Source organism: Paramormyrops kingsleyae, chromosome 19, assembly GCF_048594095.1.
Source record: "Paramormyrops kingsleyae isolate MSU_618 chromosome 19, PKINGS_0.4, whole genome shotgun sequence".
NCBI classification, from domain to species: domain Eukaryota; kingdom Metazoa; phylum Chordata; class Actinopteri; order Osteoglossiformes; family Mormyridae; genus Paramormyrops; species Paramormyrops kingsleyae.
Genome location: NC_132815.1, coordinates 11,380,759 through 11,402,855, shown reverse-complemented (window position 1 = coordinate 11,402,855; position 22,097 = coordinate 11,380,759). Strand labels below are relative to the sequence as shown.

At 44.3% G+C, this 22,097-nt stretch overlaps 1 protein-coding gene and 1 long non-coding RNA gene across 6 annotated transcripts in view; one reads left to right on the top strand and one right to left on the bottom strand.

The window, feature by feature from the left end:
• grm1a (glutamate receptor, metabotropic 1a) overlaps window positions 1-21,816 on the top strand; it is a 47,479-nt gene extending 25,663 nt beyond the window's left edge. For 2 of the 3 annotated variants that reach the window (XM_023837183.2, XM_023837174.2), the window contains exons 4-9: window positions 2,471-2,706; window positions 5,752-5,998; window positions 8,222-8,390; window positions 9,025-9,151; window positions 17,063-17,993; window positions 19,078-21,816. In XM_023837183.2, the coding sequence (XP_023692951.2) occupies window positions 2,471-2,706; window positions 5,752-5,998; window positions 8,222-8,390; window positions 9,025-9,151; window positions 17,063-17,993; window positions 19,078-19,909 (2,542 nt within the window). In that variant the 3' untranslated portion in view covers window positions 19,910-21,816. The remainder of the gene's footprint in view (window positions 1-2,470; window positions 2,707-5,751; window positions 5,999-8,221; window positions 8,391-9,024; window positions 9,152-17,062; window positions 17,994-19,077) is intronic. The other variant, XM_023837191.2, reaches the window with a different exon arrangement.
• LOC140581111 (uncharacterized) lies at window positions 939-7,699 on the bottom strand. Of its 3 annotated transcripts, XR_011984143.1 has the most exons (3): window positions 7,640-7,680; window positions 6,694-6,780; window positions 939-4,327 (listed from the first exon to the last, which is right to left on the bottom strand). It is a non-coding gene; the product is annotated as an uncharacterized lncRNA (long non-coding RNA). The 3 variants fall into 3 exon arrangements; XR_011984142.1 differs by having other exon boundaries at window positions 939-6,780; window positions 7,670-7,699; XR_011984141.1 differs by having other exon boundaries at window positions 939-6,780.
• Window positions 21,817-22,097: the final 281 nt, after the last annotated feature.

The following is a 22,097-nucleotide window of genomic DNA, read 5'->3' as shown; positions in this document are numbered from 1 at the left end:
TATTTAAAAAAAAAAAAAAGTTCAGTGGGAATTCCATTTGTGGTGAATCGGCTAACAGGTTCCATAACCCATGTGATTCTCCTGCCCTCTCTATTTAATCCTATAATTGCACAAAAATAACAATAAAAGATATTTAATTTCAATTAAGCACAGCATCTATTTTAAAAAACCTACTTTGTGTATTGGGAAAAATTTATTTGTTTGTTTATTTATTTTTTTAAAAAGAAAGCTTTATTCGTATCTTTCATTCAACGTAAAGACACTGCTTGAGGGCAAAATGCACGGAAATCAGGAGTAAAGCCACACAGAGAGTGCAGACCCTGGTTTACGCTGGTGGTTTCTGTAGATACGCTGCTGTAAGTGGGCCGTGATGAATAAATAAAGGTGCTGGGATTGTGTTTAAACGGCTCTGCGCCCAGGCCGGTCCGCATCGGTTCCCCGGGAGCCTGCCGGCCCGTGTAACGAGCAGCTGTGCTGGACTTCATGATCTGGGTGGCGGGACGGGGGAATGCTCATTAATTAATTAATGTTTGCGGAAGCTAATCAGGCCAGTAACACTCGCGTGTTTCCTTTCGCTCCGGTGAAAATGTAGGCCGCTGGAGTTCAGCCCGCGGAGCAAGGATTTCGGAAGCCGGCCGCGGCACTGAGCACTGGTGGAGAGTTAGGGTGAGGAGAGGTTTTCTGTTCCCGCCGAGAAAGGAAACAGACATTAAGGCCCAAATCGATCTTGGCCATATCCTGGCGACATCTGCAATCAAATGTGCACATTTCCACAACCTTTTTGCGAGCATTTTCACAATGCAGTTAATTATATGAAATGTTTCAGGATGTTGGACATACAGTAGGACGAGCTTGCCGAGAGCTGTCCACTCTCCCATTCCTAGAAACACACAATGTAAGCCGGCAATGGTCAAATGTCAGCAATAAGTGAACAAATGTTTAGTCACTCAACTGGTCTTTATTCAGCTAACAAGCTATGAGCTTCTTATGTGAGAAGAATCGGCTTGGATGTTATTTATTGCGTTACTTAACACTTGGGAGCCACTGCATAGCGTGTGAGCAATTCTGAGTGCTGTAGAAAAAAAAAACTTAGTTTAAGGGCAAGAGTACTTACAACAGGGAAGAGATAAAAATCTAAATAACATTTTTAATTAAATGTGTCAGAAATTGACTTTGCTTAATCCACCTTAAAAAATGGACAGAAATTAATTTGCCTGTAGCACCAGAAGGTGTTGAGTTTGATTCGTCAGCTTCAAATGTCATTTAAAAATGTGTCTGTGATCCGGGCCCCAGTTTTAAAAAGCAGCACCTTTGGCCTCTTTCCCAGCTGTCCTACTGATGAGATACACCTGGTTACCATGAACAGGGGGCATGTCCAAATAAAAAAATGCCATGAGGCAGACAAAGGAGGACTACTGTCAGGTACATTATGCCGCATATTTAGAGTGAGCCACCTACTGGAGTGGAGGTCTCACATCAGCACCTGCAAACAGTAATAGGTTTTTAGTTTAGATTTTCCACATAACTGGAGCAACAGTTTGGAAGAGTCTGTCATAACCCTGATGGGTCAGATGTATGTACAGGTATGCTTAACCAGAACTATACTTTATGGCACATAGCTTGTCTACAAGTTTGTCTTCTTGTGGTCCTGAGCGCCCAACCCCTACTAGAGAACCTGAGAACGGTAGTCCGGCCCTAAGGAAGCTGTAGGGGTTTGGAATAGTGAGGTGTAGCTCTAGCACTGCAGTTAGCCGCACATAGCTATTCCCGGCCCTTCACTGAATTGTAATTCCTAAATGGGGAGCATGTGTTGAATTACTGTGACCGTTCTTAACAAAATATTCTAGTGTTCCTTAATGGAAATACAATTTGACACATTTCTGTCTCAGGCAAGCAGATTTCTATCTCTGCCAACTCCAAACAAGTTTTCTCATGTCTCTCAGCGAAATATCCTACATTCCCAAAACAGGTCTCCTTGGATTTTTTTTTTTTAAATAAGCAAAACGGTTTAAATTAAGCTTCAGAGTGTAAAACTCCAACACAGTGTTAAGGGTTATACACAGACTGGGGGACATATCGGAAGGTGTTTGTTGATAGGCATGCATTTTAGGTCCCAAATGGAAGGCATATAGGGTCTCAGCCAATCAGATGCCTCAAAAAAGCATCTCCATTAGGCTGGATAGTGATCTACAAGGATAGAGAAAAACTGAAAAAGATGGGTAAAACAGAGGGAGAAACTTTTGGAACATATTCAAGGGCGGGGCCACAGGGGCACTGGCCTGAGCTGAAAGCTGACTGGCCCCCGGATTGGCTCCTCCCTGTCACTCAACAACTCAAAACATATCATTGGCTAATGATAAAGTTGGCCCCTCTGTATGAATTATAGCCCCTTTTATGCTCCATACATTAAATCACCTTTGGTTATGAGGTGATGATCATGGGGTCAACGTTGCTACCTTTGCTCCTCCAGTGATGGCTGGGCTGACCGAGACGAGGTGGTGGAGGGATACGAACTGGAGGCGGAGGGCGGCATCACCATGAAGCTGCAGTCGGCCGAGGTCACCTCCTTCAACGACTACTTCCTGAAGCTGCGGCTGGATGCAAATGCCAGGAATCCATGGTTCGGCGAGTTCTGGCAGCACCGCTTCCAGTGCCGGATCCCAGGCCACCCGTCTGAAAACACCAACTACAAGAAGATCTGCTCCGGTAAGATGCCACGGCTTCCCTGGCAGGGCTTGCTGACGTCACATGAGGGACTAGAGGAATGTGTTATGTGCATAGTTTCATGCAGAAGAGCAAGCTGGGCATCACAATGTGAGATCTGGCATTACAGTTCCAGCAGCGTTCTGTTGCTCGGCATACAAGCACATACAGTATAGTAGCAAGGCCTGACATTTCAGCCGCTAGTGGGAACATAACGGTGGGAAAAGTGTAACAGACGTCCCTCCTAGGGCCTGCAAGAGAGAAGCACAGTGTGGGGCCCATTGTGTGCCTCTTTTACCAAGTCATTAGCACTTGTGCAAGGCGTACACAGTTGTGCAAAAGCCCACTTCCTGTTTTCCATTTTTTTTCCCCATTCTCTGTCGACCTCGAAGGTATTTTGCAAATGGAGGCACGCAGACAGACTTCATGTCATGCTTGATTTGTTCAGACACAGGAAAACACTGTCAAGCACACGCCTTTTAGATCACACACAGTCACACGGACACCAAACAAAATTCAAGATTAATCTCTGTTTGTCTGCAGAATTTATATATTTATCCCATAAACACCAATGAGCCAAAACATCATGACTGCCCCCACGTGGCTCAATGCCCTGTGTTGTGACATATTCTCGCCATAGCTAACCACGCGCACCCCACAAAACTCGCCGTTTCAGAATGCTCTGACCCAGTCGTCTGGCCATAATGATTTTGCCCTTGTCAAAGTCATTCAGATCTTTATCCCTGTCCATTTCTTCTGCATTAAACATGTCAACTACAAGTATTGAATGTTACCTTACCATCTAATACATCCCAGAGGTTGACACATGCCATTATTTGCTAGATAGTCAACAGAATTCACTTCACACGGGGGTGGTCATAACGTTTTGGGTCATTTGTGTATATGACTTTTCGGTGGTTTTTCCACTATGGATCAAATTCTAACAATGAAGACAAAATACATATAACAGTGAAAAAAAAACACGGGGGTCAAGAGGTTTATTTTAGATGCAACCTTATTCCCCTGCATTTTATTTAATTTATTGAGTAGTTTTTTTCACATTTTACATCCTAGTACTGTTATTAACTTTGGTTTTAATGTGATGGAGAAATGCAGACATACCATAAATGCAGTAACAGTACTAGCGGTAATGTAACAACACAATAACGCTAACGTAACAACACCATAACGCTAACGTAACAACACCATAACGCCAACGTAACCGTGATGCTTAGTTCACTGTTCTGTCACTTCTGTTGTTCTCTCACAAAAAGCACCAGGAAGGTAAGTGTTTCTTTCATGTCCTGTAGAGGAATCGTAGAGAGAGCTGATTTAGGTGCACCGGTTTCGGGGTTTGGTCTGGCTGTACACCGAGGGGTGCCAGTGATTCATTCCATTCACAAAGCCCTTGTGATTTAAATTAAACAAATAAATAATACAAACACAAAAAAGTACAAGGAATGTTAGAGAGTACATGCAAATAATATGATCATTAGAAAATGACAATAACATCATGTTCTTATGTTACTGACATTCTTACGTTGTTGAAGTAATTCAACATTTTAACACCATTTGGGATCAAATAGCCCTCCAGCACTGTTTGAATCAGAGCCTTTCCAGTGTTCTGCAGCCCAAAGAGAGTAATGTTAGCCCACATCATTGTGTTGCACACGTATCACCAAAGCACGAGGAGCTTGGATCAGCTGACCTCTCCTGTAGAGCCAGAAATGCCAGTGATGGACAGACAAACGTGTGTGATACGGGGCTTTCCTTGCCAGCCTGCATGCAGCCTGAGCTGATGCACTAACCAGAGGCGTGGGGCGCATGCGCAGTGGCTTCTTGTCTCCCGGGAAACGCAGTAGTGTGATTTCATTGGTCGTTTAATTGGGCATCTATACTCAAATCATCGCTGGGCTCTTAAACTTTTTTTTTATTATTGTTAATCTCTGCAATGCTAAATCAGAAACTGAGAACATAAAGAGGTGAAATGGAGCCCCGCTCCACTCAGAGAGCAGTAAAAAGGGGGCCTCGATTCGGCCCCGCCACCACGGGCATTTGTCCTTTTACTGTGACGCCCCGGTCCGCTGAAGCGCCCTTTCTTCCTGCTCCGTTAGTCTCATCCACTGCTGAGATTAAAGCTGAAAGTGACGTTAACAGGCCGAAATGGATCAAAGGCATGGATAAATGGCACGATGGCCAAATCGGATCAGGGGCCTCAGTAATGGCCGTGACATGTTCAGGGTAACACATCGGAAATCATCCAGTATACCATGGCTGGGTTTGACTGTTATTTTTAAAGGTTCCTGTATTTATGTATTTTGAACATGAAACTTGCTTGCTGATTATGAAACACTTACTAACCGCACTTACTAAACAACAGTGTGTCTGACAGCAAAATGGGAACCCCCTCATCCCTTTGTATCATTGCTGTAAAACGATTGCAAAACAAAACAAAACAGAACAAAACAAAAACGCATGCAAATTTTCTGCCAGAAGCACTGCCCTGTGTGCGTGTCCACTCTGAATGTCATGCTACCTGCGGGTCCGGTGCCTGCTTCCTCCTGCTGTCAGACACGCAGTTGACCAAAGGAGGCCAGTGGCCAGGGGCGACAGGCTTCTGGGAATCTATTACCACTCCTGAGATGTTCCACTTATATTCTGCTGTATAATCATAGGCATTAATAATAAAATGACTCCACTGTCTGTAGCAGACTGCTAGAGAGCAGGAACCAAAGGAATGGGGCTTGCAGGTGATTTAGCGTTGGTTCTATAGGGTTTTCCAAATGGAGAGTGAGCATTCTGCTCTTATGTATGTAATGGAGTAGACCACCTGACCACTGCATTACAGAGAGGTCACGTTATCGGTGTGTGGTCGTTGCCATGGCTTAGCAGTCAAAGAGGGACAAAGACAAACTCTCACAGCACAATATAACGTGGCACAGTGGTTCACCTACAGCACTGTGTAGTGGTAGCTTCTCCTGGCACAGATGGATTCATTCAAGCGTGTGTGTGTGCGTGTGTGTATGTGTGGTTTGTGATGGCCTGCAGGTAACGAGAGTCTGAGCGAGAACTACGTGCAGGACAGCAAGATGGGCTTTGTGATCAACGCCATCTACGCCATGGCGCACGGCCTGCATGACATGCAGCGTTTCTTGTGCCCCGACGGACCGGGCCTGTGCGCTGCCATGAGGCCTCTCGACGGCAGCAAGCTGCTCGACTTCCTGCTCAAGACCACCTTCAATGGCGTGTCCGGCGAGGACGTCTACTTTGATGAGAACGGGGACACGCCCGGCAGGTGAGCCCCTGTACTCCCCTTGCCCCCCCCTTTCTGTTGGGGTATAGCGCCAAGGTCACCCTGGGTCACGTTACACATGTCACTTGTGTCGCAAGTCATGTAGAGGTATAGCATATGAATGCAGACCAAATTTCCAGTTCATTTTCTGTTGTTGTTGTTGAGATGAGACCATCAATGACCTTAAGTCTGGCTTCCTCATCATTAGTTACAGTAGGGATATCGTTAGGCCTATGTTAGGGGGGCCCCCTGAAATGTCTTTTAGCCCCCCCAAAATAAATGTGTATTTATTGTCATGAATAGCTTATTACATGTAATAATATCATATACAGTAGTACTGTAGTTAATCCAGACATAATATTGCTTCTCCAAATTCACATTGATGGTTACATTTAGGACCTGGGAGAAGGGGTTGCACTAAACCTGTACAGTGGTACCTTGGAACATGAACTTAAGTCGTTCCAGAAGGCTGTTTGAGTTGCGATTTGGTCAAGGTCCAAGTCGAATTTCCCCACTGGAAATCATGTAAATTAATTGAATCCGTTCCAGACCAGGAAATGATTGCCTAATTAAACTTACGTACTTACCTAACTAATGATAAAAAACATTAACGATCAATATAAAACTAATACACACACGAAAAAGCAGCACAGAAAAGCAATAATCAGGAAATTAGTGACAATTTACGAGCGCTTTACCTGTATTGAGGTGAACTGATGGCATACTGGAAGTGGCAGGTGAAGAGGAGGAGGGATGGAGGTAAGATTGCCACCCTTAGGATCGTCCTGTACAATACGGGACGCGACATTTTATTTTCCAATGCGAGACGATCTTGTATTATAAGGACTGGATGGTAATCCTAGACGGAGCGCAGTTATTGTTTGGAAAGGGAGATGCGTCTCGATCCCTACAAGTTTTAGCAGGTCGACTGTTTCGTTTTGTCGTGTTCCCAGTTTTCAGTCAAATTGCGGCAAGATTTTTCTGGACTGACCCGTTCGAGGTCCGAATTAGTAGAGTTGAACACATCTCGACCCGTACAAGTTTTAGCAGGAACGGTCGAGTTCCAAGATTTCGGTCGCGGTACAAGTGAAACAAATTCGACATCCGGGTTGGTCGAGTTAACAGACGTTCAAGTTTCAAGGTTCTACTGTATTTCCAAAAAGTTACCAAAAGTATAGTGCTTTAATAGTACTCGGAAGAGGTTTCAACAGGCGGGACTTCTAAAGACGGTCGTAAAATGAAGGTATATATTAAAACAACTTTTTAGCCAAGGCGGGAAATTTATGAAGCTTTACAAAACTTGATAGTGTGAAAAAGAAAACTATGTTTTAAAGTGGTCAATACTGTAACGTTATACTGATCACATTTGGCAAAATTGACCAATAGTGGGAAATTCTTATGTTACCCGAGGATGTCTAAAAATATCCTTTGAAAAATAACCCAAATTTTACCCAGATAACCCAAATCATCATAATCAAAACAATCATCCTATCTGAACTAGACTGAAAGGATGCATTTACTAATTTCAGCAGCTAAATGAATGGTACAGTAGGTCTCTAAATATTTTTCATTCAAAAAGAACAGCTGAGATTATAGCCTGCCCTATTAAAAAGTTCACAATATATTCATTTTAAGAATACTTACGTGTTAAGTTTTTGTACTGTTGATTTTTACCTCAGACTGCCTCCCGCCATTTTCACCAATTTAAATCTCGTGCACTGTAGTTTGCGGCGCCTTTTTTCATTGCTGGTAAAACCGAATATGGCTGAAATGCGTTCCTTCGTCACTATAAATTAGAGAAAAACTTTTCCGTCAATATTTATCTAAATTAACTCACTGCAAAATAAATCTACTATGTTTAGCTTGTATTCATCTTCCTTAAACACCGTTTTTTATTCAATGACACTGACTCCATCCAGTTAAATGATTTCCCCTCTCTTTCTGTTATGCTTGTTCTTGTATTAACTGCATTTCTCTGGGTTTGAATGTATTTGGCATACAAGTAACAATACAAAAAGATTGTAGGTGTGAGCTACAGTATATGGCAGAATTTTTCGTAGTCTTCTCATGTCCGAGATGGGCTCGCACATCCGGTTCTTTTCCGATTGATACTCACGGATCCAATGTAGTGCCAACCTGACAGTTCTGGGATTTCGAACCTAGCTCAGCCAGTACCGCAGGATGAAGGTTGATGCTGTCACTGCTGCCGTGCTGCTTCCGTGACAGGTACGACATCATGAACCTGCAGTACGTGGAGGTCGGTCGCTATCACTACATCAACGTGGGCTCCTGGCACGAGGGCATCCTCAACATCGACGACAGCCGGATCCAGATGAACCGCAGCGGCATCGTCCGCTCTGTCTGCAGCGACCCGTGTTCCAAGGGCCAGATCAAGGTGCGAGGCCGGGCCACGGTTGGGTGGGCAGGGCATGCATGTGTCACTCAAGCTCAGCAGGAATGCTGACTGGGGTACCTGTAGGTACCTACACCACCTGTAGGTGGCGTAGTTGTTAACAAGCTAGATTTACAATCGGGTATGTTCCTTACTGCTGTTGTATCCTTGGAAAAGATACTTAGTTTGATAGCTCCAATGAACTATTAAGCTGTATTTTCACTCAGCATTTAGCTGATGCATTTATCCAAAGTGCCTTACAATTTTACACATTTATATCGGTGGGTATTCAAGTTCCATAGTCATGAGTATTAAACAGTTTAGCAGTTAAGTGCTGTACTCATAAGTATTAAGTAATTCAGTTTATATACGAAACTGATGCTCATTTAAAAATTCAGTGACTCAGAATATGCAGCATACTCATGAGTATTAAGCAGTAGAGCAATTCAGTTTTCAGACTATATACCGTACTCACCACCATACTGACTACTGTGCTCGAAACTACTAAATGTGTAAAACTGTTTAATAAGTCAGCTTAGTAAGCCAAAACATAAAAGCTAGCAATGAAAAATAAAATATGACCATTTGCTGTGAGAGCAAAGGCTCATGGGGGCTTCTGGGGATTGGCTGTCTCCAGGTGATCAGGAAAGGGGAGGTGAGCTGCTGTTGGATCTGCACAACCTGCAAGGACAATGAGATGGTGCAGGACGAGTTCACCTGCAAAGCCTGTGACCTGGGCTGGTGGCCGGACGAGGAGCTGGCGGGTATGCACGTCCCCTCCATCTCCCTCTCTCCCTCTCCCTCTCCACATCTCCCGCTGCACCTCCCTGTTTTCCCTGCTCTCTCACTCCACTGTTGGAACACCAGCAACATACAGTCACCACAGAGGACGTGCTCAGTACCCGTCTGTTCAGGAGCTCAGTGAGTCTGACTGAGGTGTTCACTGATACAGGAGATGTTTTGTGTTACACAGAACCTTGCCCCCCCCCCCTGCCAGATTTTACGTATAATTTATCATTTAAATTTTAAATTTTCAAGGGCCTCTGTCAAGTGCAGGGTATCTGTGCCTCTCTGACATCCATGCTGTGATGAACAAAGAGCCAACAATTTGTTGTGCCTTGAGGATTTAAAATGGCCATTCTCTAAATTCCTGTGATGGAGCCCTAAAGGAAATGCATTCTAACATAACTACAGAAGTATCAAAAATAATTTATGATATATTTATAATCTTGATCCATAATAGGATGTTCCTGCTGCTGAGGTAGTGACATTTTACCCACATTATGAAGCTTCCAAAGCTCTCCCATCACCTCCCTTTCCAAAAGTGCGGAATATGAAGGCTTTCCTCAGTCCTCTTCCACTTAAAGTTCACACCTGAAATAGACCTGAATCTGTCTAAAAGGTTCAAGTGTGAGGTTAATGGCTGCTCAGGATTAGTCAGCTCCGGAAGCTAGTCACCTGTATCTCCCCCGTCCTCCAGTGTTCTGGCTGCAGTCTCCTTAGTGGCCGTCACATCCGAGGCAGGAAGCTTCTGGTCCATGTGCTCCAGCTGGACAGAGTTTCGTGGGTTTACTCTGGGAGGTTAAATGGCCCAGCTGTGGGATGGCGGCAGGATGGGAGTAAGAGAATGGGCCCAGATTCCAGAGTGCTGCTTTTCTCTGTGTGCGTGTGACTCCACGGTGCTGTTAGGATCCCCCACCCCAGGCACACTGTCAAATGTGTCTGTTTTAAACAGGGCAGTCAGGTTGCATTAAGCATTGCATTGCCCCCCGCCCCCCCCCCCCACTTCACGAGCCTGTCAGGGAGCATCCGTGGCTTGCTGGGCACCCCCAGGCCCCTTGAGAAGCCGCTCCTCTCTATGTGCCTCACCCGGGCTGTCTCCACGCTCCACGACACGCCGGCCCGCGCGTCTCTCCTAATTAAATCAAATCGCTATGGCGACAGAAAGTGCCGGGGAGTTTATTAGGTGTCGTTGTGGAGCCTGGCTTCTTCTTGGCTACGCGGGCGGCTCCCTGCAGTCAGTGTTATCAAGTGGCCACGTCGGATGGATACCGTTGCTTTCTGTCGCCGGATCATTGCGGAACTGTAGGGCCTTGTCCCGCATGAGACGTGCTCGGGCCAGAATGACTGTCCCCCCAATAACAACACGGAACCCGGTGGTAGTTGCCTTTTCGGGCCTGATAAACATTGGATTTATGAATGAGCGTCTGTTCCCGTAATGGACATGCGTCCCATCCTGGACACACCTTGCTGTATATGCTGTTTTTCTGGGATGGACTCCAGATTAGAGCAACTCTAATTGGATGGACAGATGGACAGATGGATGGATCATATGACTATGGGTATTACCACATATTTCATTCACAACATGCTCACAGAACGTGTATAAATATAATATCCATCCGTCCATTTTCTGTGACTGCTTATCCTACTCAAGGTCACGGGGGTCCCAGAGTCTATCCTAGAGGCTACGGGTGCGAGGCAGTGAACACCCCAGGATGGGGTGCCAACCCATCACAGTATAAATATATCATTCATAGCCCAAAGGAGGTTTTCTGGAGATACTTCTTTATTTTGTTAATGTTGTTATTGTTGTTGTTTTATCCATCCATCCATCCATCCGTCTTCCCTATCTGCTTATTCAGTGCGGGGTCATGATGCTGTTGTTGTCATAGATGATTACAAACATTTGATTTATATACAATAGCTCTTCCTTGTCTCAGTGGGATGCCGCCTGTGTCTGTACTCATGTCTTTATCAGAGAAATCTTTTGTCACTATTTAATGGGGCTTCATCCAAATCTCCTCCCACTGCAGAGCTGGTTCATCTAGCAGTTTGTTCAGTTTGTTTTATACTGAAAGAAGGCATTATGATCCCTCTTATTCGCTGATGTAGTGACATGGGTCAGTAATGACCCAAGTATTAGGCCCTGGATTCAGTACTTGGTATCTTCAGTTGAAGTTACTTGTGGTGCCTGCTGCAGTTTCTGCCGACTTCCTTCCTCCCCCAGGGGTGAGTAGATGCAGAGTGTGTTTTGCTCTGTCGGTATACATTACCCAGCTGCTGTGTGGTGTGCAACTTTGCAGGTCTACAGTCTATATTTGTGTCGGCTGGTTCAAATCCCATGGCCAGAAGACTAATACCTTAACACTGTTGGGCCCTTGACCCCACGTTCTGACTCCAAGCTTATTGTCACCTATGTGTTTATATCTCATAGGAGAGCAAGATGAGATTTGTGAAGATTCAACATTGTTCTTGCTACGTGTACAATGACATTAAATGCTCAACTTGCTTAGGTATTGGGTAATGGCCGTCAGCGTGCTCACTGATGTGCCTTTGATCTCTGCAGGGGGATTAGCAGTTGGACCCTGGAATTAGCTCTGTTTAATGCTTTCTTTTTTGCGCGAGCGGAGTCAGGGTCTAGCACTGACCTCCAGCCCAACAATTCTGCTTGTTTCCAGGTTCGGCCTGGAAGCCACCTCCTGCGCAGACATCTTGGTGTCAATAATTTTTATATACTTGCTTATTGTGCCCATCCTGAAGAAGTTTCCCCACAATGCCAAACAGAGATTTTACAGCAAGAACAACATAGACATGGACATAGCATCATTTAAAGTTACACAGTATTATATAAAAAAATAAACCTACTTGTGCACACTAATGGGGTGGTGTGTGGTTCTCTGGGATAGGTCGCTGTTCTCGTGATCAGAAGGTTGGTTGTTCAAATCCCGTGGTTGGCAGAGTGCTATTACCCTTGAACCCTTGAGTAAGGTGCTTAACCCCAATTTCTCCTGTCACTGGCTGACCCTGTTTTCTCAATTGTAAGCAGCTGCTTAGTACATAAACGTCAGTTTAACCCTACAAGTCGGAAACCGGCATGTTCACGCTCTGGTAGCTGAAAGTGGTCCCTCCATTCGGGCAGCTGGTGACAGTCAGTGGGTCAGTCGGGGCTGTGGTCCCAGAAGCCCAGGCTTTGTTGGTGTTATCCCCAGGCACAGACAAATAGGGTCAGGGTGCTGTACGTGGAGATGTTAACAAATGCATCAAGCACCGGTGCAGTTATTTAAGGTACAGTAAGTTAGACGAAAATAGGCTACGTTACACTCACTGGACTGGAATAGTAGGTCTTCATTCTGGATTTAAATGCTGAGACTGGGGGGGGGGGGGGATCCCTGACTTTAGCTGGCATCATTTCCATAAACAAGGAGCCCTATAGCCAAGGGCTTTCCCACCAATAGATCTTATTTAACTGAGAAACTACCTGGAGGCTTGAGTCCAGGAAAACTGGGAGTGGCTTCTGAATAATACACATTAGTCTCCTTTAGATAAACAGGAACCTGACCTTTCAGAGCCGTATAAGTGAGGAGAGGAATTACAGTACGAAGTCAGTACTGAACGTAACAGCCAGTGAAGGGGCAGTGAATGGGTGCTGTGTGCCCGACATCTGAAGGTCGTTGGTTCTAATCCTGTGGCTGACAGAGTAATCTTATCACTCTTTAGCCCTTAAGCAAGGCTCTTAACCCTGAATACAGCTCCGGGGTACCAGATAAATGGCTAACCCAGTGTGCTGATCCTCTGTGTGTCTCATAGAGGAGTAAGATAGGATACGTGAAAATGAATGAATTCCTAAGTACCTGCACTTGTTCAAATGCAAATAATGTATCACTATATAGTTACTGTAGCTCAATAAGTAGAGTAACGTGCTTGCAATACACAGGTCATGGCTTTAAATCCCAGAGAACATGCATAAATTATAACTCTTCCCTATAGCTGTGGATAAAAACGGCAGATAAATTAATTCAAGCTAAGATGTGTGACTCTTTCCAATCTGCTTCTAATATGTTAACATTCCCGTTACTTGAAAAGTAAGAAATTGCCCTCATTGTGCAGTTTTTTTATGCTGTACGATGTGTATCTTGGATAAGGAGTTAAAGGTCAGGTCTGTGTTAAAATGGCACCTAAGTGTCAGATTTATTCTGAAAAACAAACTTTTTAAAGTTAAAATCAAATAATGAGAAAATACCTATGAATAAAAGAACTTCAGTTCAGGGTTTGGAAGCAATTTTGAATCATCCACTCCTTTTTTACTCCATTGGAACAGCTCTCTAAGGAGATTGTGGGCAGAGTGTCATTAGCTGTCATTGAAATGTACAACTGAGTGTCAGCATATGAATCAAAATTAATTTTACAGCATATAGAGAGAGGACAATACTAAATAGCAAACCCTGTGAGATTCCATATTTGACAGATGAAAACGGTGACCCAGTACAGCTAATTGATTTCTGAATATGACGATCTACTCATTTTCCATAACCGTTTGACCTACTGTATGCAGGGTCAAGGTGAGTCTATCCCTGGAAGCAGAGAGCAGGACACACCCTGGGTGGGATGCCAGGACATCACAGGGCACACCCTGGATGGGATGCCAGTCTATCACAGGGTACAGGGCTGGGGGACACCCTGGGTGGGATGCCAGGACATCACAGGGCACACCCTGAATGGGATGCCAGTCTATCACAGGGTACAGGGCTGGCGGACACCCTGGGTGGGATGCCAGGACATCACAGGGCACACGCTGGATTGGATGCCAATGAATACATTACATACAGTATATAATATAAAATATATTTGCATATATTATTCATATATACTCCAATCATTGATTCATCCATCTTCCAGCCACTTAAACAGTATAGGGTTGTGGGGTATATTTTATTTAAGATAAATATTGATGATCCCAAGGGGAAATTCTTGAAAGGAGAAAGTCCCACGTATCAGTCAATCAATTATTCAATCAATGTTTAATTATATAGCACTGTTTTAACTACAGGGTTTAACTACAGGGTTTACTTTTAAGGTAAGGAATTAGCATAAGCGTAACGATTAGCATAGGCATAACTATAAGCACAGAAAAAATTAAAAAGAGAATCAGTTTTAAAAAATAAATAATAATAAAATACCACCTTTTTGGTAATCACTCACGGTCCCAGTAGGGGACTTTTGATCACCCTTTCTATTCTTAATGCATGGGGACACAAACCCATGCCACATTGGGACCTAAACCCAGTGTCCTCTGGGGAACTCAAGCCCCAGAGCATTCAGGGGAGTGACCCCCACTTGATGTCAACGAAGAAGGGACCACACCCTCCTTCTACGCGTGGATTATCTTCAGGGATGACCCAGGGAACTGCTGGGATTCAAACCCAGGATCTCCTGTTTACTAGATAGGCACGTTGAATGAATGAATGAAAGAATGAAAGTTACATTTATATAGCACTTTTCAAGATGCCCAAAGCGCTTTGCAGAAGTAATGGGGAGCCACTCCAACCACCGCCACTGTGGTAGCCCCCACCAGGATGATGCAACAGCAACCATTCTGTGCCAGTATGCTCACCACATAATAGCTAAGGTGGTGAAGGAGCAAGAGAGAATTCACTCAATCAGCCAATAATAGTGGGTCCCCAGGACTGCAGTTGAGAACCACTGTATTATCATTGGCTAATTGAGAGGTCATCCCAAAAACCTGTCAGACTTATTCTGAAAAACAAACTTTTTAAAGTTATAAGCGAATAATGAGACATTACCTCTGAGTAAAAGAACTTCAGTTCAGGATTTGGAACTGGCCCTCCATGGAATAGGTTCCCCACCCCTGATGTGGGGGGATTATTGGGCGGTCAGACGTTCAGGGTACTATCCCTACTCTTTCAAAAGTTGCCCAAGGACCGTTCATTGCCTTAGAGAATCAGGACCTTGATTTTCCATTTCATCCAAAGGAGAGCACCATTTTTACAGCACAGTGTCTCCATCACTGCACTGAGATCCACACAGACCACAGGAGGGGCTAACTTTCTGGCCACACCAACACCTCTTCCAGCAGCAACTCAGCTTTCCTATAGTTGGTTTCCCATCCAAGTACAGTGGTTCCTCGACCCACGAACAGTCCTGTTCACGAACAAATCGGGTTACGAACCAGATTTTGTACCGTCTTTCAGGCTGCGAATGTATTAAAAACTTGTTGTAGATATATGTCTTTACTGTATCTCTTCAGAGGTCCAATATCTGAAAAAAGAAAAAAATAGAGAGAAGGAACGTTCTGTTATAGCGGTACCTTTCAGTGGTTGATAAACATGTTTGTAATGGTTTCTAACAGTCACATATCTATACATAAAGATATAGTACTTCATTAATATAAATTAACTCCTATTTAAGTGTTATATTCTCCATTCACACATAGTGGCAACTGCGTATTGTTTGTTTACAGTACAAACAAAGAAGTTCATCACCATACAACGCGTGGCATCATGAAATGTACATAAAAATTTCAGGCATATGAAAGTACTGTACAGTATAATAATAAAAAATCACATTTTCGAAATTACTGTATTGTTTTTGACTGTTATTCAGTATTTTAATGTTAATTGTTTAGTTTTTTTGGGGGGATGTTTTGTGGTTCTTTTCTGTGTTTTGACGTCTTTCGAGCGACCAGCCCGCCAACAAGCATATGCTCAGTTGTGTAGTGGTCCGCCTTCCGTAAACATATGTTCTCTCTTTCCCTTTTTTGCTCTTTAAGGCTATTTTAAGTCTATATTCTTGGTCACAGAAAAACATAAAAAAAAATGTAATTCAGTGTTTCTGAGGTTTGAACAAATTATTTGTATTTACATTATTTAAAATGGGAAAAATTGGTTCAAGTTGCGAACTTTTCGGGTCGCGAACTGAGTCCTTGAACGAATTAAACTTGTGAGCCGAGGTATGACTGTACTGGCCCTGTACAAACCCTGCTTAATTTCAGGTAGATTACCTGGCCTGAACTGCAGGTAGTATGGCTGCTGGCACCATCTAACCAATTAAACCACAGCCCTACCTTCTAGGAAAAAGAAATTCTGAATATGAATGAATGTTAGAGACAGTAGCAGCAGAGTGACTCTACAGGCTCAGATCAGCCTGCGAGTCAGTGATCAGCCTGCGAGTCAGTGATCAGCCTGTGAGTCAGTGATCAGCCTGCGAGTCAGTGATCAGCGATAAGCCTGCGAGTCAGTGATGAGCCTGCGAGTCAGTGATCAGCGATCAGCCTGCGAGTCAGTGATCAGCCTGCGAGTCAGTGATCAGCCTGTGAGTCAGTGAGTCAGGGCCCGCTCAGCCCCAGCCTCTCTACTTGCTCTGTCTCTGTCTGTACAGCCCTGAAGGAGCCTCACTGTGATTAAAATGGAGGAGCTTCTCCAGGCCCAGTACCTGGGAGCTGGCTCGGGCGGCTAATTGAGGAGCCTGGTGCTGATCCGGTAGTGACCCCGTGCTGTTTTTAATTCATATCCAGCCGTGCGGGATGCCGCTGTCTGTGTGTAATGCCTCTGGTGCCACGCTGCGCGGAAGGCATTTTGTCCTCCGTCTCCTCATGCGGGAGCCAGACGCGCAGTGGAGCCGCGTTGGCATGCGGCGCAGTGAACGTCCGGCTGCCACGGCCACTGTGAGGTTCACTGGTTATTGATGTCGTACCGTGTCATATATCTAAACCCCATGCAGTTTGCAGAGGTGAGCTTGTCATATTAAACTGTATAAACCGTGGGTATGTAAACGCATTATGACTCATTAAATACTGGTATTAAAATTCAGGAGGACACCGATCTGTAGTTCTCGTTATTATTCCTCAGAGTGTAATCTGTGATTCTCTCTCCCAGGTTGCGAGCCCATTCCCCTGAAGTACCTGGAGTGGACTGATGTTGAGTCCATAGTGGCCGTGGTCTTCTCCTGTCTGGGCATCCTGGTTACCATGTTTGTGACATTCATCTTCGTGCTGTACCGTGACACCCCCGTGGTGAAATCCTCCAGCCGCGAGCTATGTTACATCATCTTGGCCGGCATCTTCCTGGGTTACGTGTGCCCCTTCACGCTCATCGCCCGGCCCACCGTGACCTCCTGCTACCTGCAACGTCTCCTGGTGGGCCTCTCCTCTGCCATGTGTTACTCCGCCCTGGTGACCAAGACCAACCGCATCGCTCGCATCCTGGCGGGCAGCAAGAAGAAGATCTGCACGCGCAAGCCGCGCTTCATGAGCGCCTGGGCCCAGGTGGTCATCGCTTCACTTCTAGTCAGCATCCAGCTCACTCTGGAGGTCACACTCATCATCCTTGAGCCACCGGAGCCCATCAAGTCCTACCCCAGCATCCGGGAGGTCTACCTGATCTGCAACACCAGCAACTTGGGTGTGGTGGCGCCATTGGGCTACAACGGCCTGCTCATCATGAGTTGCACCTACTACGCCTTCAAGACGCGCAACGTGCCGGCCAACTTCAACGAGGCCAAGTACATCGCCTTCACCATGTACACCACCTGCATCATTTGGTTGGCCTTCGTGCCCATCTACTTCGGCAGCAACTACAAGATCATCACCACCTCCTTCTCCGTCAGCCTGAGCGCCACTGTGGCCCTGGGCTGCATGTTCACGCCCAAGATCTACATCATCATCGCCAAGCCCGAGCGCAATGTGCGCAGCGCCTTCACCACATCCGACGTGGTGCGCATGCATGTGGGTGACGGCAAGGTGGACTGTCGCAGCAACAGCCTGCTCAACATGTTCCGCAGGAAGAAGAACTCCCCAGGCAATGCGAGGTGAGTCCTCGTCGGGGCAAAGCCCACTGGCCAGGCGGCCATTAGGTCAGGGCTGTTCAACTCCGATCCTGGGGCGGGGGCTGGGGGCCTGATGTTTGCAATCATTTCTTGCAGCCTAATTCTGAGCCATCAAACAGAGGTGTTACTAATTTTCTTCTGAGAATCATTTGAAGTCCCCTGAAGTTAACGGGTGCTGGGGAACCCGGTGGAATGTGGCCCCACCTACAGGACCGGCGTTCTTCCGTCCTGGTCCAGTGGAGCAGCTGGTCATATTAGCATCAGTATCAGAGTCATGTGTGACTTGTCAGCAAGGGAAAGTTAAAAAACACACTTATTCACTCACACATACAGACGCTAAATGGTTGGTGACTGCTTTTAATATTCATAAAAGGAAAGAAACACTGCAAATGTGAGCCAAGGCTGAGAAAATGTTTAATGCATCAGATAGTGGTGAGTGCTGTCAAGGATAGTCACCAGCCTGATTCTTTGCTTGGGAGTTTATGTCTATCTCTGCACAGTGAAACAGGGATGAAGTAAGAAGCTCACGCTCTGATATAGTGAAAAAACATTAGGGGTTAGGTGTGGTCTCTGTTCCTCAGTGCTTCCAGCTAGTGACCTGGCTATAGGCAGCATTATTCCTGCAGATACATTGTTTATTCAGAAGTGATCAACCTTTCGTAATAACTAAACAATGTTTAATTAGTTTATACACAATGCAGATGAAATGAAGTTAAATCGTAAATAAAGTCGTTACCTACATTCAGTCTATTTGACATTGAAGTATGTTGACTAGGCAAACGATTTCAGAAACATACTGTCATTTGAATAATACATGAATTCATGAAATTTATAAGTCGAAGGCATGCTTTTTTCTGGTCTTACTATCTTTCTAATTCTCTCTCTCTTTCTTTCTTGCTCCGTCTCTCCAAAGAAAAGATAAATATTTCCTTTTTTGTTTGTTTACCAAGGAAGCAGTAAAGAGTGAGCAGTTTAGATGAGCTTATTAGCCTTTGTGAAATTCTTTTGCATGATCTCACTGTCCTGGGTTCCCGAGCAATAACTGCCATCTTTATTTTGTTCTTAGTTCTAATGGAAAGTCTGTGTCATGGTCTGAACCAGGTGCCAAGCAGCCACCGAAGGGGGAGCACATGTGGCACAGACTGTCAGTACATGTGAGGAAACAGGAGCCCAGCCCCAATCAGACAGCTGTCATCAAACCCCTAACTAAAGCCTACGACACTGGCCTCAGCATCTCAGACCTCAGCACCAAAACTTTGTACGATGTGGCAGAGGAGGAAGAGGGTGATCCTGTCCACCACAATCCGCCTGACAACCCTGCCGTGATGGCCGTTGGCCAGGTGCTCAACGTTGGGCCGGAAAAAGACATGGTGGGGGGGCAGGCATGCCTAGCCGAGCGTCCGTGCAACTGCACCTTCCCCCCGCAGTCCGTCATGGCCCACCTCCTGGAGGTGGCAGACAAACTCAATTCCAGCGTGCCGGATTTTAACGACGAGGTCCGGGGCCCTGGGAGTGGGGCAAGGCCCTGCTACCAAACCCATCTGGGCCAATGTCCGACCCCCACCTCGCACCTGGACCCCTTTGAGGAGGAGCTCTTATGCCCTACTGATGAGCTGGAGGATGAGCGGTTGGGCCTGATTGGCAGCTACGCTTATGACAACGTCCGGATCCATGAAACAGAGGAGATGGAGGAGGATTTGGAGGAGCTGGTACCAAGCCGGTTCACCCCAGAGGCCTCCCCAGCCCTAACACCCCCATCTCCTTTTAAAGACTCAGTGGGCTCAGGAAGCTTTGCCCCCAACTCCCCTGTGTCCGAGTCCGAGCTATGCAGCCCACCCCGCATGACCTATGCCTCCATCGTCCTGAGGGACTACACCCAGAGCTCGTCCACTTTGTGAGGCTAGCAACGTGTCTCTTCGCTCCTTTGTTCTATCAATTTCGTTTTTTGTTTTGAAGACAAACAAAACTAAACAAATCAAAGCAAAGCAAACGGAATATCCCCAATGGCCTCTGTGTGCCCATTCATTCTGCAAATCTTAAACAAGGGGGCCCAACAATGGAGCATCTCAGCTTTCAAGAGAAAGTGTTGAAGGTGGGAGGAATAGTTCTGGAAGTATGCTGAAGGTATTTTGCACGAGGAAAAGCTGAATCCGATGGATGACAACAAACAGGAAATAAGACGTACTGTGAAAGTGGATTGACACACGGAGAGTTAATTGGTGTTGCAGATGCAAACAGATCAAATTTTTGTAACTTTCCTGAAGTGTGTTATGCCTTTCAGTGTTTTTATTTCTGTTTATTCTGATTACGAACATAAGTAAACTCGGAAAACCTGCTTCTAGATGATCGTTCCATTTTGCATTTTAAATTTGATATTTGTTTATGCTGCTAGAAGGAACAAACAGATTTTTTTCAGTAAAATAAAAAGTATTCACCCCAAGGTTATGGAAAACAGGATTTCCCACAAGACCACTGGATTCGTTGTAATTATTTTACCCGACCTCGCTCTTATTTGACTATATCAGTTGTCGAATAAATTTGAACTGTGACAATATGGGTTGTTTGTGAAGGATTTAAAGGATTTATACAAAGTTATACAAAGATTACTGTTAAGATATTCCCCACTGTTTCCACTTAAATTGAATAATAATAGATTTCATTATTTTCCTTAATTACATTATGGTTATTTAATTTATTTTAATTTAACCTTAGTACAGTTAAGCAATTCAGTGACTGGGTAATGCCACTTGATTTTAGAAAAGGGACACCTTATCTGACATAAAGCACAGGGAACATTTTCTTTTAAGAGAAAAAATGAACTTAAGTCCAAGAAACTATTGCTTTTAGCCACTAGACCTAGATTTTCAAACTGCCCAATACAATATAATAGTTTAGCAACTTAGTATGAACAAAACCAAGCACTTATAAGTGAAGACTTTTGGCCAGGGTTCGAGGACTGGGATTAATATCTGCTGTTCTTTTCAAATTTGCATTTTCTGTTTCCATTGAAAAACAAGTCATCAAAAAATGAAAAAAAGACTTTGCACGTTACATTAAAGATATTTTTTACAATTTTCAGGAGTTTCATATGAGCTAAAATAGAAGGCTGGAAAGTTTTGTGCTAGACTGTAATTCTGCAGAATATTATAGTGAAAAAAGGGAAAGTATATACATATTTTTTAAAAAATGAAAATTACTGAAACAAAAAATAGATATATAATTTTTTCACGTTATATTTCATTGTTTCTATGATCTTTTATCATTGTAATAATGATATGTCTTTAAAATTTATATTCCATCAAACTGTCTCCCTTTTCATACAAAGGCTCCCTGTTTGTAAAATTATTGTAGAATGTGGGAAATGTATATTGTCTTGAACTTGTTTTGTGGTGAAAGAGGCATTGAATTTGGGTAACTTTTCCAGGAAATTTAGAAGTCAGTGATCTCCTTAAGAACTTTAATTTTAAGGTTTACAATTTTGTAGTTGCTTCTAGTGATAAGGTGTTGCATTTAAATCATGCCTAGATTGATCTTGTTCAAACTGAAAGTTTAAATGAACTACATGATTATAAGTTATATAGTAATGTATTTATTAGACTGGGATTATCCCAAGTATAGATAAATATACTGAGTATCGTAATTTATGAATTGATATACAGTTAGTGCATTCATGTATTCTGTTTGAGTACCGAATCATTTGTAAAACGTGGGGCAAAAGGTCAGTCACGTGGTATCAGCTAGACGTGAGAACACATGTGTACTTGCCAGGATTAATGATTCTGTAAAATAAATATTTTATAATTAACATTGCCTCGGCTTGAACATTTTTTAGAAACCGTATTTCATTGAGAAGAGGTACCCCTCTGCATTTGTACTTCTAGATGTTTAACGAGCGATCGTGTTGCTTCACATCCTTAAAGTCTTTTGTAGACTTTAAACACCGCTTCAAGTTCCTTGTTCGCATACCATTACTTTTTAGTGTATTTTAAACAAATCTGGCCCAAGTGTCAAGTGCATCTTTAGGAATTTTTGTTTAAGGGTTCTTTTTATACGTGTTTTTCTAGTTTTGTACAGCCCTTCACCTCG